The sequence below is a fragment of the Cervus elaphus genome, chromosome 12 (assembly GCF_910594005.1).
Source record: "Cervus elaphus chromosome 12, mCerEla1.1, whole genome shotgun sequence".
NCBI lineage: Eukaryota > Metazoa > Chordata > Mammalia > Artiodactyla > Cervidae > Cervus > Cervus elaphus.
In genome coordinates this window covers 88,480,367-88,496,030 of record NC_057826.1, presented here as the reverse complement: position 1 = coordinate 88,496,030, position 15,664 = coordinate 88,480,367, and the positions used below count along the sequence as shown (strand labels likewise).

Genomic DNA, 15,664 nt, shown 5'->3' with positions numbered 1-15,664 from the left:
CGGAAGGAGACCTCCACCTATACCGTCCCCTGCTGGTCGGCCTGGGTAGAGCAGGGCGCTGTTCCCTGAGAAGCCTTGGTGTTTTTAAGTCATGCTGTCCTGGAACCACTAAAGACTTTGTAATAAACTAATATGAGAATAAAATAGAGAATATACATATTTCTCTAAGTAGCGATGATGGCTTATCGATGTAACACAGATAGCTTGTTGGTATAACGCAATACTATCCAGTATCTCCAGGTACAGAAGGAGTTAGCTATTGATTTATTTCTTCACTCGGTGAATGAAGTCCTAAGGATTTGCTCTGGTGGGAAGATAAAAAAAAAAAAGATTTCAAAGTGTTATAAATGCTGTTCAGTTCAGGTCAGTCGCTCAGTCGTGTCCGACTCTTTGCGACCCCATGAACCACAGCACGCCAGGCCTCCCTGTCCATCACCAACCCCGGAGTCCACCCAAACCCATGTCCATTGAGTCGGTGATGCCAACCAACCATCTCTTCCTCTGTCATCCTCTTCTCTTCCTGCCCTCAATCTTTCCCAGCATCAGGGTCTTTTCCAATGAGTCAGCTCTTCGCATCAGGTGGCCAAAGTACTGGAGTTTCAGCTTCAACATTACTCCTTCCAATGAACACACAGGACTGATCTCTTTTAGGATGGACTGGTTGGATCTCCTTGCAGTCCAAGGGACTCTCAAGAGTCCTCTACAATACCACAGTTCAAAAGCATCAATTCTTCCGTGCTCAGCTTTCTTTATAGTTCAACTCTCACATCCATACATGACCACTAGAAAAACCATAACCTTGACTAGACAGACCTTTGTTGGCAAAGTATTGTCTCTGCTTTTTAATATGCTATCTAGGTTGATCTTAATGTTCCTTCCAGGGAGTAAGCGTCTTTTAATTTAATGACTGCAATCACCATCTGCAGTGATTTTGGAGCCCAGAAAAATAAAGTCAGCCACTGTTTCCACTGTTTCCCCATCTATTTGCTATGAAGTGATGGGACCAGATGCCATGATCTTAGTTTTCTGAATGTTGAGCTTTAAGCCAACTTTTTCACTCTCCTCTTTCACTTTCATCAAGAGGCTCTTTAGTTCTTCTTCACTTTCTGCCATAAGGGTGGTGTCATCTGCGTATCTGAGGTTATTGATATTTCTCCTGGCAATCTTGATTCCAGCTTGTGCTTCATCCAGGCTGGCATTTCGCATGATGTCCTCTGCATATAAGTTAAATACGCAGGATGACAATATACAGCCTTGATGAACTCCTTTTCCTATTTGGAACCAGTCTGTTAGTCCATGTCCAATTCTAACTGTTGCTTCCTGACCTGCATATAGGTTTCTCAAGAGGCAGGTCAGGTGGTCTGGTATTCCCATCTCTTTCAGAATTTTCCACAGTTTATTGTGATCCACACAGTCAAAGGCTTTGGCATAGTCAATACACGCTGTACCTAATGTAAATAAAACAGGGTAGTGTTACAGAGTTAGATGAAGAGAACTAATTTAGGATAGATATCTGAGACAAGGAGCCTACCATGCAAGAAACTTGTGAAAAACCTTCCAAACAGAGGAAACAGCTAATGCAAAGATCTGAAGGTGAAAGGAAAGTGAAAGTGAAAGTTGCTCAGTAGTGTCCGACTCTTGGCGACCCCATTGACTATACAGCCCATGGAATTCTCCAGGCCAGAATACTGGAGTGGGTAGCCTTTTCCTTTTCCAGGGGATCTTCCAAATCCAGGGTTGGAACCCAGGTCTCCCGCATTGCAGGTGGATTCCTCACTAACTGAGCTGTCAGGGAAGCCCTAAAGGTGAAAGGGGCTTGGCTCATTTCTTGGAACAGAGAGAAGGCCAATGAGACCGGAAGGGATGGGTTGTGGAGATGAGGGGCACAAGATAAAGATGCTGAAGTAGACTGATTAAGGAACGTGAAACCTGATAGAACTGTCTTTAAGATTTCTGTGCTTTTGGACAAATTAATCTTTCAAAAATCTCTGTAAAATGAGTATAATATTTTACCTATCTCATAGGGATATCATGAATATTAAACAACACAGTGTGTCTCTAAGCTATTAATACATGTGTGCATGCTAAATCGTATCTTACTCTGGAAAGAATACTGGACTAGGTTTCCATTTCCTTCTCCAGGGGCTTTTCCAAACTCAGGGATCAAACCCATGTCTCTTGCATCTCCTGCACTAGCAGGCAGAATCTTTACCACTGAGCCACCAAGGAAGCCCCAAGTATTCAATAGTGTTATTTTAAATTATTTAAGAGTAGTAATGACGTCAATTTTTGTGGTACAGGTCCACATTGCTGTACCTCTTCTCAGCATTACTCCTGGGGAGAATTTATAGTTGTTTCAACAGAATCAGTGACATTCCCGATTCTGTTTGCTGTCATCTCATCCAGAGGCTCTGATGTTCGAATTTAAATAGGTATATCCTATGTATGCATATGAAGTTCAAATTTAAGTAAATTTAACTACCAGAAATTTTGTTAGGAAATTAAAATATTAGAAAATACAAAAGATGTCTTTGAATTTACTGGGAAAAAATCTTATGGACATTGTGTGAATATTCTATTCTGTTTTTTCCAAATATAACTGAAAATTGCAGTTAGACAATAAACAAGGAAGGTGGATTGAGCAGGGTTAGTCCCTCCTCCCACTTAGTTGCAATTATTCTGGTCAAACTAGTCTGTCCATACCAGAGTATTTCACCCCTGACATCTAGAAGTGAAGAAGAGAAAAAGAGGCAAAGGAAAAAAAAGGCACCTCAGTTTGATTCAGTTCAATAAATATTTATAAGTACTGGTGTGTTAGTTCAACACACACCAATATTTTAGACTCCTTTGACTCTTGTTCACCTATATGGCAAAATTCCACTTCAGCTGAACTTCCTATCTATTTTCTCTATGCCTACAACAGAACAGTCCTGTTCCTTTTTTATACACATCTCTAAGACTGTATCCCTGTACATCAGAAAATGTAACTTAATTGGTAATTATACATTTGTAAGTGTGCTCAAATGTTTAAATGCAATTAAATGTATCTTTTCCCCAAGTAGACTATAAACTCTAAGAGAACAAGAACTATGAGTATTTCTTGTTCATTATTGTATCCTCAGAAGATAGTTTTACGCACACACACACACACACACACACACGCACACACACACACGTGTATATGGACAGTATATCCTTTGTCTTCCACTATCTCCTAGAGTTTGCTCAGATTGATATCCATTGAGTTGGTGATGCTATCTAACCATCTCATCCTCTGCCACACCCTTCTCCTTTTGCCTTCAATCTTTCCCAACATACGGTCTTTTCCAATGAGTCAGGTCCTCACATCTGGTGGCCAAAGTATTGGAGCCTCAGCTTTAGCATAAGTCCTTCCAATGAATATCCAGGGTTGATTTCACTTAGGATTGACTGGTTTGATCTCCTTGCAGTCTCAAGAGTCTTTTCCAGCACCACAGTTTGAAAGCATCTATACACACGCACACACATATATGTACTATTGAATAAATTTGTGAACATGTTAGACACTGTGATAGATAAACAGGGATACAAAAAGACTAAGAAATGTCATCAGTTCTCAAGGCACTTAAAATATTGCAGAGCAGAGAAGAAGTGAGGTGAGAAGTTAGGCCACATGTTAGTTATTGAGGAAAGGATCATTAAAAGTGATTTCATAACGAACAGTGATGAGATGTATTTAGATCTTCAATAAATCATTTACAGATAGTCTCCTAACCTAATGTATCATTGCTAGGTGTTGTGGTTTTAAAATATGTACACAAATGCTTTGATACTTCCCACTTGAAGAAGTGGAGCCTAATTTCCCTCCCCTGCGTCTAGCAACGTGTTTTGGACAAAGAGAATGAAGTGAAAGTGACGGAACACAGCCGCTGAGACTAGGCCATAAAGGGCACTCGGGCTTCCTCCTCACTCCCTCTGAGGGAAGCCACCTGTCACACCAAGAAGACACATCGGCAGATCTGTGGAGAGACTCTCATGGAAAGGAGCAGCCATCAAGGAACTGAGACCTTCTGCCAACAGCCCTGTGAGTGAGCCATCTCGGAAGCAGCGCCTCCAGGCCTAGGCAAGCCTTCGGATGACTGAGCGCTCGGCTTAATTGCAACATCATGAGAGATTGTGTCATGCACTCCAGTTCAGCTGTTCCTGAACTGCTGGCCCAAAAAACTGAAGATAACGAGTGTTTGTTGTTTTTAAGCCACTAAGTTTTGTGATCACTTGTTACATGGTGATGGATAACTAACACAATAGAAACTAGTGTTTTTCTAGAGAGAAATTGGGAAACAGTACCGGATGGGCAAGTAACTGCCTGCAAAAACTGAAGATAATAAATGTTTGTTGTTTTAAGCCACTAAGTTTTATGATCATTTGTTACATGGTGAAGGATAACTAATATGATAAGAACTAATATTTTTCTAGAGAGAAATTGGGAAACAGTACCGGATAGGCAAGTGGCAACTACTTTTTCTTGCTCACACATCGGCTACAACACTAGAATTTTTAGAAATTTTCCATTCCAAGTATCTACCCTGAAATAGTTATCAGAATGCACTTAATTGAATGCATCTATGGTTGAGCAGTAATATGTTGAGGTAGAACAAGAAGGGGAATTCCTAGACTTGTGGGAAATACCCTTTTTTGATCAAGGTAATACATAAAAATTTTTTAAGTACTATGAGGCTTAGATTGAAAAAGAGTCCATTGCCCCAGCCTATTCTACCTTTGAGATCCATTCTTTAATTCCTTAACATGTGTTTTTTTTCTTTTTTGGTTTTTGCCACCACATTTTAAAGTCATATGCTTATGCTGCTATTTCTTGTTAGATCAATTTTAGGATTTGTCTTTTGACTTCCTAATAAGAAAGATAAAGACTCAGCAGCACTTTTGTATTATTCCAGATTCCCACTTTCCCTACCTCCACCTCCCATATACAATATACACAAGTTTTGGTTAAATTGCTATCCAGCATTTATCTTACTGTGAGGCCTCGCAAGTCAAACAATATGCTATAGTTACTTAGGTTTATTGTAAAACTGTTTTGAACTTCCTGTGATTAAAAGCTGCCTTACTTTAAAAAGTGTTTAGTTGGGTTTTTTTAAAACCACTTTTTCTCTGAATAGTGTTTTTCAGAAAGTCACATCAAGTGTCCCTCCTGTCCCGATTTTCCTGGAGAAACCCCTCCTGGAGGCCACGGTCTTCTTGCTCTAATCTGGGCTCTGTAGGGACGCTGTGTAACTCTCTTCTGGAACTTCCCTAACCCTCCTCTTGTGTACTATCTTCTCTTTCCTGATACCCAGGCCTCCTCATTTTTGACTTATTCAGTTTTTTGGTTGGATCATACCCTCTCAGTGATTTTATGAGAAAGGAGTAAAAATGTACATTATCCTTCGTCTCTAACAATATCCTAATTCTGCTCTGCTACTTAATTAACAGTTTTACTGGCTATAGAATTCTCAGAATGTTGAAGGCCTTGCTCCGTTGTACTGTAGCTTCCAGGGCTTCTGCAGTGCCTTGCTGATTCTCAATCTTCTCTCAGAAACCAGGATTTCTTTTTTTCTTTCTGAACTTTTTGTCTCTGTTAGGAGAATTTTCTATCCACTGACTGGGGATTCAGTGTGCCCAGTGAATCTAGATAACCATTCTTCCATTTTGGTTATTTTATTTGAATTACTTCTAAGGTCGTCTCTATTTGTATGTTCTCCCTTCGTGGTACTCTTATTAATCAGACTCTTCTCCTTGAATTAATTCTCTAATTTTTCCCCATCTCTTCTTATCTATTTCTACATCTTTGTCTTTTTATTTCGCCATCTAGAAGATTTCATCAATATTTCTTCTAGTGTTTCTGCTGAAACTTCTTATTTTAGCTACCGTATATTTAGTTTCTAAGAACCCTTTCTTATTCCCTGCTTGTTCTTTTCAATGTAATCCTGTTCTTATGACCTTGATGATTCTGGTATAGCTTTTTGATTGTCTTCCTTTCTTCCCTCTCTGTTTCTTCAAAGTTCCCATTTTCCTATTTATTTTGGCCTATTTTACTTTGGAGGCTTTCCTTAATCTGGTGAGCTTTGATTTTCTGATCATAGGATGAGTGAGGCACTAAAGTAAAAAAAAAAAAAAAAAAAAAACCAGTAGTGTGAGTGGGAGGGACCAGCTGTCTTCTTGTTTTGATGCCATTGTTTAGTCCTAGAAAATTCTCCAATTCCTTTTTATTTTTCTTTTTTAGGCTGTTCTGGGTCTTCACTGGGGTACACAAGCTGTTTGTCTCAGCCCGCTAGTTACCCTACTAGGGATCAAACCCGCATCCCATGCATTAGAAGGCAGATTCTTAATCACTGGACCACCAGGGACTCCAATCACCTTTTAGAATGGAAGAGAAAAGGTTCAGGAGTGATGAGGTGAGTGGAAAGAAGTGTATAAGGTCTGCAGTTTTGGAACTGAGCATTACAGGTGGTCTGCTGAAGGTCGGGGAGGAGTTTTAACATTCAGCATGGAGGGATTTCACTTAATCTACACTTTTTCATTTTAGAATTTCCTCTCTCTTTGGAATCATGCTGAGTCTAGAGTCCCTGGGTTTGTAGCCACCCTGTTTCTTGACTGGAGAGTCCTGATCTTGAAATGTTTTCTAAATGAATTTTAGATAACTTTCTTTTATTTTTTCTAATGAATCAATTAGTAGTTGAGATTCTACTGTCATCAGTTTTCCCACATCCATACCTTTTGTTAATTTTCTATTGTCAATTCCAATTCTACTCTGTCCTCTCCCTGATTCAAAATTACTTCTGCCCAAAAGGATCGCTTTGTTTCTAAGTTTATAGTGGTTGTTTGAATTGTAATCATACACTGCCCTGTGACATCTCATGCTGTTAGTATCTTTTTACGTTCGTTAGTTAATTTATTTGTAAGTTGACTAACTCACTCAGAGTCAGCTTGTGAAGCACAAACATAATGCTGAGTGCTGGGAAAACTGAGACTACCAAAGGCAAGTTCCTTACTCACCTGTTGAATATGGAGAACCTACACATAAGTATATATTTGATTCCATGTGGTAGGCACAATTATATGCTCTTACGAGACCAAAGAAGAGGAATCTGTACAACCACAGAGGAGGGGTTAGGGGGGATTTCCTGGAGGTAGCAGTTGCCTGAGCTGAATCGTAAAGCAGTTGAAAGTGAAAGTTGCTCAGTCCTGTCTGACTGGGGATTTCTCCAGGCCAGAATACTGGAGTGGGTAACCTTTCCTTTCTCCAGGGGATCTTCCCAACCCAGGGATCAAACCCAGGTCTCCCGCATTGCAGGCAGATTCTTCACCAGCTGAGCCACAAGGGAAGCCCCTTAAAGGAGTTAGCCAGGTGTATTAAGTTGATGGGTGTGGGACAGGGGAGAAAACATTTCAGGGGTGGAAATAGGGGGGAGCAAAGATGTGGCATCTGGAAACAAGGTCTCTGCGCATGCATGCTAAGTCACTTCAGTTATGTCTGACTCTGCAACCCTATGGACTGTAGCCCGCCAGTCTCCTCTGTCTATTCCCCAGGCAAGAATATTGGAGTGGGTTGCCACTTCCTCCTCCAGGAGATCTTCCCAACCCAGGGCTCGAACTCAACGCCTCTTATGTCTCCTGCATTGGCAGGCAGATTCTTTACCACTAGCACCACCTGCGAAGCCCAGCAATGTCTCTATGGGGATAATAGCAGTTCACTAGCTATAAGGCAGAGAGGTGTTGGAGATGAAGCTGGAGAAATAGTGGGGACCTTAAATGTTGTGCTGCGAATCGAATCTTGAATTTAATTCTCAGAAGCACCAGATCAAGAGCATGCAGATTTTAGACAGAGGTGTAATTTACATTTTTGAGAAATCAGGTTAGCAGGGAAGACTGTTTTTTGAGAAGTACAAGCCTAGAAGCTGGGTGATCAGCTGAGGAAATATTGTAATAAATCAGGTGAGCAACAGTCAGGGCTGAAACTAGTCCTAGGTCATAAGGATGGTGAGAAAAAAAATAAGGAGGGTGAGGAGGGAATAAACTGATGACAGAACTGGTGGGATCATGTTGATCATGGATCTACATGGATCCCAGATCAGTAGATCATGGGAGGTGGGAGAGGGGAAACTGAGACTGACTTCCTGATTTCTTGCTGTCTACATATGTATGTGGTAATGTGAGAAAACCAGATGGCTGTGTCCCATAGAAGCTTAAGGGAGAGATCTGAACTGGAAAAACAGACTTGGGAGTTATTAGCATAAAGGAAATATTTAAAATCATGAGATTGGGCAAGTTTATCCAAGGTAGAGTATAGATAAAGAAAAACACTGAAGAAAGGATAGAATCCTGGGGAAGACTCACATCTTAAAGGAGAGCCCATGAAGGAGACAGTTACATAATATCAGAGAACTATAAGGAGGATCTAGAGTGTTTGCCACATAGAAATTCAATCTAAGGAAGAAGGAATCAGCTTTGTCGAAGCAATGGAGGTGTTATTATTTCAATGAGAAATGGTAATTGCATTTGGTGATAAGGTCAGGTAAAGAGGAGTAGGAAGGTGGAGTTGGCAACCAGACTGCACAATGGGCTAAGGTGTGAATGGGAAATTAAGAAGTGAAGTCAGTTACTATCTATAGTTTGCTCTTTCAGGAACCCAAGGTAAAGAAGATGATGACAGAACTTAGGTGGCAGGTCTCCCCAACGTGGGCTTCCCTGGTGGCTCAGTGGTAAAGAATCTGCCTGTCAATGCAGGGGACGCAAGTTTGATCCCTAGGTCAGGAAGATCCTCTGAAGAAGGAAATGGCAAGCCACTCCAGTATTCTTGCCTGAGAAGTCCCATGAACAGAGGAGCCTGGTGGGCCACAGTCCGTGGGGTCACAAAGAGATGTGACTTAGCGACTGAGCAAAACAACTCTCCAACTCAGATGATCTCAAGCAGCTCAACAGAAAGTCTACTGATACAGCATGTGCACACACCCATTCAGTAAATACTACATAAATAGATCTAACCAAATACCAGCACAAACCTTTAGGTTTTTACTTAGCCTTTCTTCCTCTTATGTGTCATAATAATCTTTTTCCCTGACCACATTTTTTTCCTTAATCATTTCCTTCTGGTCTATTCAACGTCAGAAATTGTTTTATGTAGCAAGAAGCTTCTCACAAAATTCTCCATGTCCCATTTTGAGAAATTGGCCTCAAGCCATTTCCTGCTTTGGTCATTAAAAAAAATAATAATAGCTGTTGTTTGCAGAGTAATCAGAATTTCATCAAGAAATGCTGTGTAAATTAAATCTAAGTCATGTTATTGTTATAATTGCTAGTATTAGAATAACAAGGTGGTGACCTTGTTCATCTCTAAAACATTTGATATTGTTTAGTGAAGTTATAATAGATGAGAAGCTGGACTTTCAGAAATCCAAGGTTGAACTATGTACCCTGTGGATGCTTCTTAAATAGTTATTTGATGACTAATCAGTTATTTCATGGGCCTTAACATAGACAAGATGATGTCAGAGCAGGCAGAGTTGAAGAAGTGAGCTCACACAAAGGACCAACCCAAAGAATTCTCAGGGAAATGTCAGTAATATTTGTACAGTATGTATAAAACATTCAAATATGTGAAAGCATTTATACAATCTAAAATCCCTTACAAATGTGAAAGGAATAATTATAATTATCAAGACAATAAAATAAGATCCAGCAATCTCACTTCTGGGTTTATGCCCGGATAACTATACTTCCTTTTGTTTGTTTTTGACACCACACAGCATGTAGGATCTTACTTTCCCCATCAGGAATCAAACCCGTGCCCCCTGCGTTGGAAGCACAGTGTCTTAACCACTGGGCAAATAGGGAATTCCCTGGATATCTGTACTTCCACTTTCACCCAGCATTATTCACAATTGCCAAAGTATGGAAACAACCTAAGTGTCTGCCAATGGATAAATGAATAAAGAAGATGTGGTATACACATACAACAGACTATTATTTAGCATGAGAAAGGAAATCCTGCCATTTGCTACAACATGCATGGGCCTTGAGGGTACTGTGTTAAGTGAAATAACTAGACAAAGACAAGTACTGCATGGCATCACTCATATGTAGAATGATAATAGGTCAAAGTCATAGAAACAGACAGTAGAAAAGCGCTTGGCAGGGGCAAGGGGGTGGGGGAAGCAGGGAGAAGTTGGTAAAAGGGTTCCTTCTTTTAGCTTTAAGATGAATAAAGTTAGGGGATCTACTGTGTAACACCGTAGCCATAGTCAATAACACTGTAATGTATCACTGATATTTTCTGAGAGTTGAACTTAAATACTCTCACCAAGAGAGGGAAGAAGGGTAAATATATGAGATGATAAATGTGTTAACTTGATGGTAGAAATCCTTTCACAATGTCTATGTATGTCAAATCACCAAGATATACACTTTAATTACCTTACAATTTTATTTGTCAATTATACTTCAATAAGGCTGGGGGAGGGGGGAAGGCAATAAAGTAAAAAAGATTATCTTAAATGGTGATTGTTTCTGATATGTTTGCTAGAAATCTGTTCTGGGCAAGAGTTTTAAGTTATGGAATAGAGCCTTTTTCATGGGAATATTGATGTTTTTAAACTCTTCCAAATTTCGGGCTATTACATCAGCATGAAATTCAGAGCTGATTCATGTTGAGACTGTTTCTTTCTGCAATTTTAGGCTTTATTCATTTAGTTTCCCCCTTTTCACATGGTGTCTCTCATTTTGATAGCTTAATCTTCAGACATTAATGCTCTGAAAATGAAAGTCGCTCAAGAGTGTAACTCCTTGCGACCCCATGGACTGTAGACTGCCAGGCTCCTCTGTCCTTGGAATTCTCCAGGCAAGAATATTGGAGTGGGTTACCATTCCCTTCTCCAGAGGATCTTCCTAACCCAGGGAACAAACCCAGGTCTCCTGCATTGCAGGCAGATGCTTTACTGTCTGAGCCACCAGGGAAGCCTGTTAATACTCTAGGCATATGAAATATATTCATTCATTTTACAAATGCATGCAAATATTTTCGGGAGTCACAGGCATAATCCCTGTTTAAGGAGTTAAAAGAGATCACAATTCAGTAATAGAGACATAAAGGAGAGCTGTCATAAAAGATGACATACTAAAGTCCATGGGCTGTCCATCCACGTGCAGGGACTGGGTCTCATACATCTTTGTATCTCTGATGTCAGGCTCATTCTGGCAGAGAGTAAGTTTATTGAATTGAAATTAATTTAGACATTGGAACCAGGTGAAGAGGAAACCAGGAAGACCCATGCTGAGGGATCGAATGAGTTAGGTCTGTCCCTAGAGGGATATGAGAACCCATACACAGTATAATGAAAATACAACTTTCCAGGTCAAAAGAGAGTGATTGTATTAACATGCAAGTTGTAGATACTAAGATCAGAGATACTCCAGCCCACCAGGGTATCAGATGACCGGTGACTTTTTAATTACATGTTCACTGGCATTCATGGTCAGAGCAGAGGGTATGAGTCTCACCTCTACCACACTAAGTGATTTTTAATAATGTAAATAAATCCTATGCCTATTTTTCTCAGAAAAATAGGAGTATAAAACCTATTTTAGGTCTACCATATCCTAGAGTTAAGTCAATAAGAGATGACTTTTTAAGAAAAAACAAAAAACGGTTTACAAAAAAAAATAAATCGAAACATTTTCACTTTTAATGCCATGTGTAAGAGGCTGGATAGCTTTCCAGTTTCACCTTGAAAAACGTATCCTTTAAGAAACAAACAAACAAAAAAAAGCTGACGGACCAGTCCCGGGGCTGGTCTCAGAGGACCTGGCTCTCTCATGCCAGCTCCCAGGCCTAGGTCATACATATCCCCTCACCTCTCTGGGCCTGTTTCCTCCTATAAATAAAGAGTGATCTCCCACCTCGGTCCACACTTGACTATGAAATGTGGCTAGTTCGTATAAAATACATGACAGATTTCAACGTTAAAACTGTAAAATATATTATGAATCGTTGAATATTGAGTATATTTTGAAATATTTTGCATATATTGGTTTCAATAAATCTATATTAAAATGAATTTCACCTGCTTCTTTTTGCTCTTTGGATGTGACTACTAGAAAATCGTCGTGCGCAGCCCTGGTATTGATCACAAGTATCCTTTTCAGCTTTATGACTCAGCCAGGGCCACCGTGGACACGTAATTCACGGTTTGATTTCCTTGCATCGAGATACGGAAGGATTGGCTGGGAATGAGGAGGCTGGGGCGGGGCCCTGCCGGAAGACACAGACCCCTCCAGCGTTGGCTCGGGCTCTCGGAGCTGGGAGGACCCCGACTCCCGCGCGGGGCTGGTGGCCGCAGTCTGGTCGGGTACCCAAGCCCGGGGCGTTCAGGGGACTCGGGGCGGGGGCGGGCGCGGCTCTCCGGGCTAGGCGGAGTCGGGAAGAGGGTTGGTGCGTCAGCCACACGCGCGGGGAAGGAAGCGGGCCTCAGGTCCCAGGCGGCCCGCGCGGGCGCCCCGGCACGTCCGCAGGCTGCAACGAGAGGTGGCGGCTTCTGAGAGGAAGGAGAGACGAGGGCGGGCCTGGGAGGCGGCCGGGAGGTGGGGCGCGGCCGGGGGCTGGCCCGCGCGGGCTTCATCTGCGGACGCACGGCCTGCTCCCGAGCGCTGGGGATTCCGAGGCGCGGCACGACCAGCGGCTGGAGCGGCTATGGGCCGCCGCTGGGGCTTCCTGATCGGCTTCTTGGTCGCCGTGGGGTTGCTGGGCTCGGGCCACGGCGAGCAGCAGCCCCCAGAGACGGCGGCGCAGAGGTGCTTCTGCCAGGTAAGCGGTGTGCGCGGCGGGGCTGCGGGTCCCGGGACCCCTGCCTCTGCCTTGAGCTGCGTCCCGCGCGCCCGGGTAGGTGGGGCGCCGGAGGGGTGTTAATTTCTCCACCCTTCCGGAAGAAGCCCCCGGTGTTTGTGCTCCCTGGCCGGGGCTGGGTCCTCTGCCGCTCGCCTGGGTTGATGTGAACAGGTCCGCCACCCGAAGACTCTGAACCGATGCCAGGGCGCCTCCAGGGCGCCTTCTGATCAGGCTTGCGGCGAGAGGCATGGGTGCCCCGCTGTCTGTTTCTACCTAATTGGTTTGTGCATCTCTGTTGGTCTTTCCTGCCCGAGAAGCGTGCACACACACACACACACACACACTCAGTATTTGTTATTCTCACAGAACCTGGGTCTTTTTAACTTCCAATTTGACTTGGAACAGCGTGGGCTGTGCCTTTGCTGGGTCCCTTCTCCACCCTTTCTGGTCAGAACAGATTTTTGAAGAGGGCTGCCCTCAGATCTTCCTGTCAGGCTGGAGAATGGCTTCGTGTGGTTTTTCTGTGTCTTAAGCTCAACTGCCTGGTGTCTTTGGGGCCGCGGTTGCCCCGTGTCCTTTCCTTTTCCTGAATGTAGTGGAACTCTTTTACCGCGGCGTCCGTATTGCTGGTCCCAATTGGGAGACCGGTCCTCAGTGTACAAGTTTGATAACAAGCTTATTATAATTATTTCCTTCGGTTAGTAAGAAATGTAGATTCCTTGAGCAAAATATTCAAAGAAACTTACAGGTTTTTGGTATCCACAAGATGTGATATTTTAATGTCATTGTTATTAAAAGTCACCTTTTGGTTGATTTCTGTCGATAAAAATGACATTTTATACAACATTGAGGGATGGGTATCCAAATTGTTCCTTTTAAGTAGATTTTACTGTTAACTTATTTAGTTCTATTATGGTCCGTAGTGGAAGGGATGGGGGTGAGAAGAGGAGAAAGAGGATGGTAACAAATAAACATGAAGACAAAAATGGAGACAAACATATCGATATGTATATATCAACCAGATCAGAAAGAGAGATAAAATTTAAAAAATGGAGAAAGAAAAGGGGAGGTGCAAATGATCCATTCAGCAAACATTTATAAACACTATATAAATTGATCTGAGAATTTGTAATGCAGAAATACCGTGGCATAATTCCTGCCCTGAAGAGCTCACAGTTTAGTAAATCATGTTCTTTGGGACGTGAGGAGAGGCGGGGATCCTTGGTGTTCTTTTTTTTTTTTTTTTCAGTTAGTAAATATTGCTAGAAACTAAAAAAGCAAATTTTCACCTCAGGTTTGGAAATAAAAGTTCAAATCTTCTCTGGTTCTGTTAGCATTGGCCACAAAGTCCTTTTGATTCTTTTTTTGTTGCTACTTGTAGCCTTGCTTTCCTTCCTGTTGCCTGTCCTTCTTGCCACTTCTGCCTTGAGTTACCACACCATCACGCCTTGCCACTGCTGCGTGGGTGCCTGGCTTGTTGTATATACATGGGGATTCTGATTTGAACCACGGGAGCATGTATTTAGGGCTTCCCTGGTGTCTCAGGGGTGAAAGAATCCTCCTGCAATGCAGGAGACACAGGTTTGATCCCTGGGTTGGAAAGATCCCTGGAGGAGGGCATGGCTACCCACTCCACTATTCTTGCCTGGAGAATCCTGTGGACAAAGGAGCCTGGGGGCTGCAATCATAGGGTTGAAAAGAATCAGACACACTAAACGACTTAGCAGTAGCACGTGGTTATTGGACCTCAGAAAGCCACTGAAGTATGTGCAAAGTTTTACAAATAATTGGACATAATTCAACAGGCATTTATTGAGGCCTAATGTGAACAGACTTTGAGAGGTCAAAAAATAAATTCGAAAATTACAATTTAGTACCAATTCTTGCCACTCCAGAGTACGCAGACTGGTACATAATTGGTGCTTAGCAAATATGTGAATGCTACAGTAGCTGGAGTATATTCTTAGTTAACAACGGGTTGATAGCTCCCAATGCATTTTTTGCCCCCAGTGAATCTGTAAACTTAGTTATTGCATATGCCTGTTAGTTGACTTCACATCCTAGTAAAACCATTTTCACTGTATGTTGTAAGTTCTTTTGAGAATAGTGCTTCAGTTTAGTTGCTCACAATAAGTGACCAGTTGTCTGGAAGTTATGAATTTCCCTTATATACATTCCTCATCCCCCTCCTAACTGCCACTCCTGTATCATTCTGTTAAAAAATGTTTAAAAAAAATTTCTTACATAGAAAATTGGCTTTTTTTTTAACCTTTTAGTATACAAGTCAGTGAAGTCTAACACATGAACAGTTTCATGTAAAAATCTCATAAATAAGGACTCACCCTTCCTTTAAATTAAAATAGTATTGTAGCAGGTATGGGATTGAAGTAAGTGAAGATTTTTCAGAGTTTATTTCTTTCTGACAATTATTTCCTCATTATGCACCATTAGAGAGAATGAATATAACCGAACTTTAGTCCCAATTCATAGAATCCCAGGATGCATTTTAAAGAAATCATCTCAAGAAGAGATATTGAAGCCAGTTATGGAGACAGTATGGACACCTTTTTCAGTGAAATTAATTAGAAATGCATCTGTAAACTTTTACACTCAGAATGTTTTGTCACTCAATATAGTTAATGCTAATAAACACTCAGATCCACTTCTTTGAATTCAGTAAATCTCCATCAGGCTAATGAAAGGGGAACAGTTTGGATAATCCAAAATGGCTACATCAGAAGTGGATTATTTCTTGTTTGGAATGCATTGTAGATACACTCTATGTACATGTATTTTACCTGTCTGGGT

At 41.7% G+C, this 15,664-nt stretch overlaps 1 protein-coding gene across 1 annotated transcript in view; it reads left to right on the top strand.

The window, feature by feature from the left end:
* The first annotated feature begins 12,494 nt into the window (after nt 1–12,494).
* Nucleotides 12,495–15,664, top strand: part of ERO1A (endoplasmic reticulum oxidoreductase 1 alpha) — a 50,478-nt gene continuing 47,308 nt past the window's right edge. Inside the window, exon 1 of the mRNA XM_043919915.1 lies at nt 12,495–12,835. Coding sequence (XP_043775850.1) covers nt 12,722–12,835 — 114 coding nt within the window. The 5' untranslated portion in view covers nt 12,495–12,721. The remainder of the gene's footprint in view (nt 12,836–15,664) is intronic.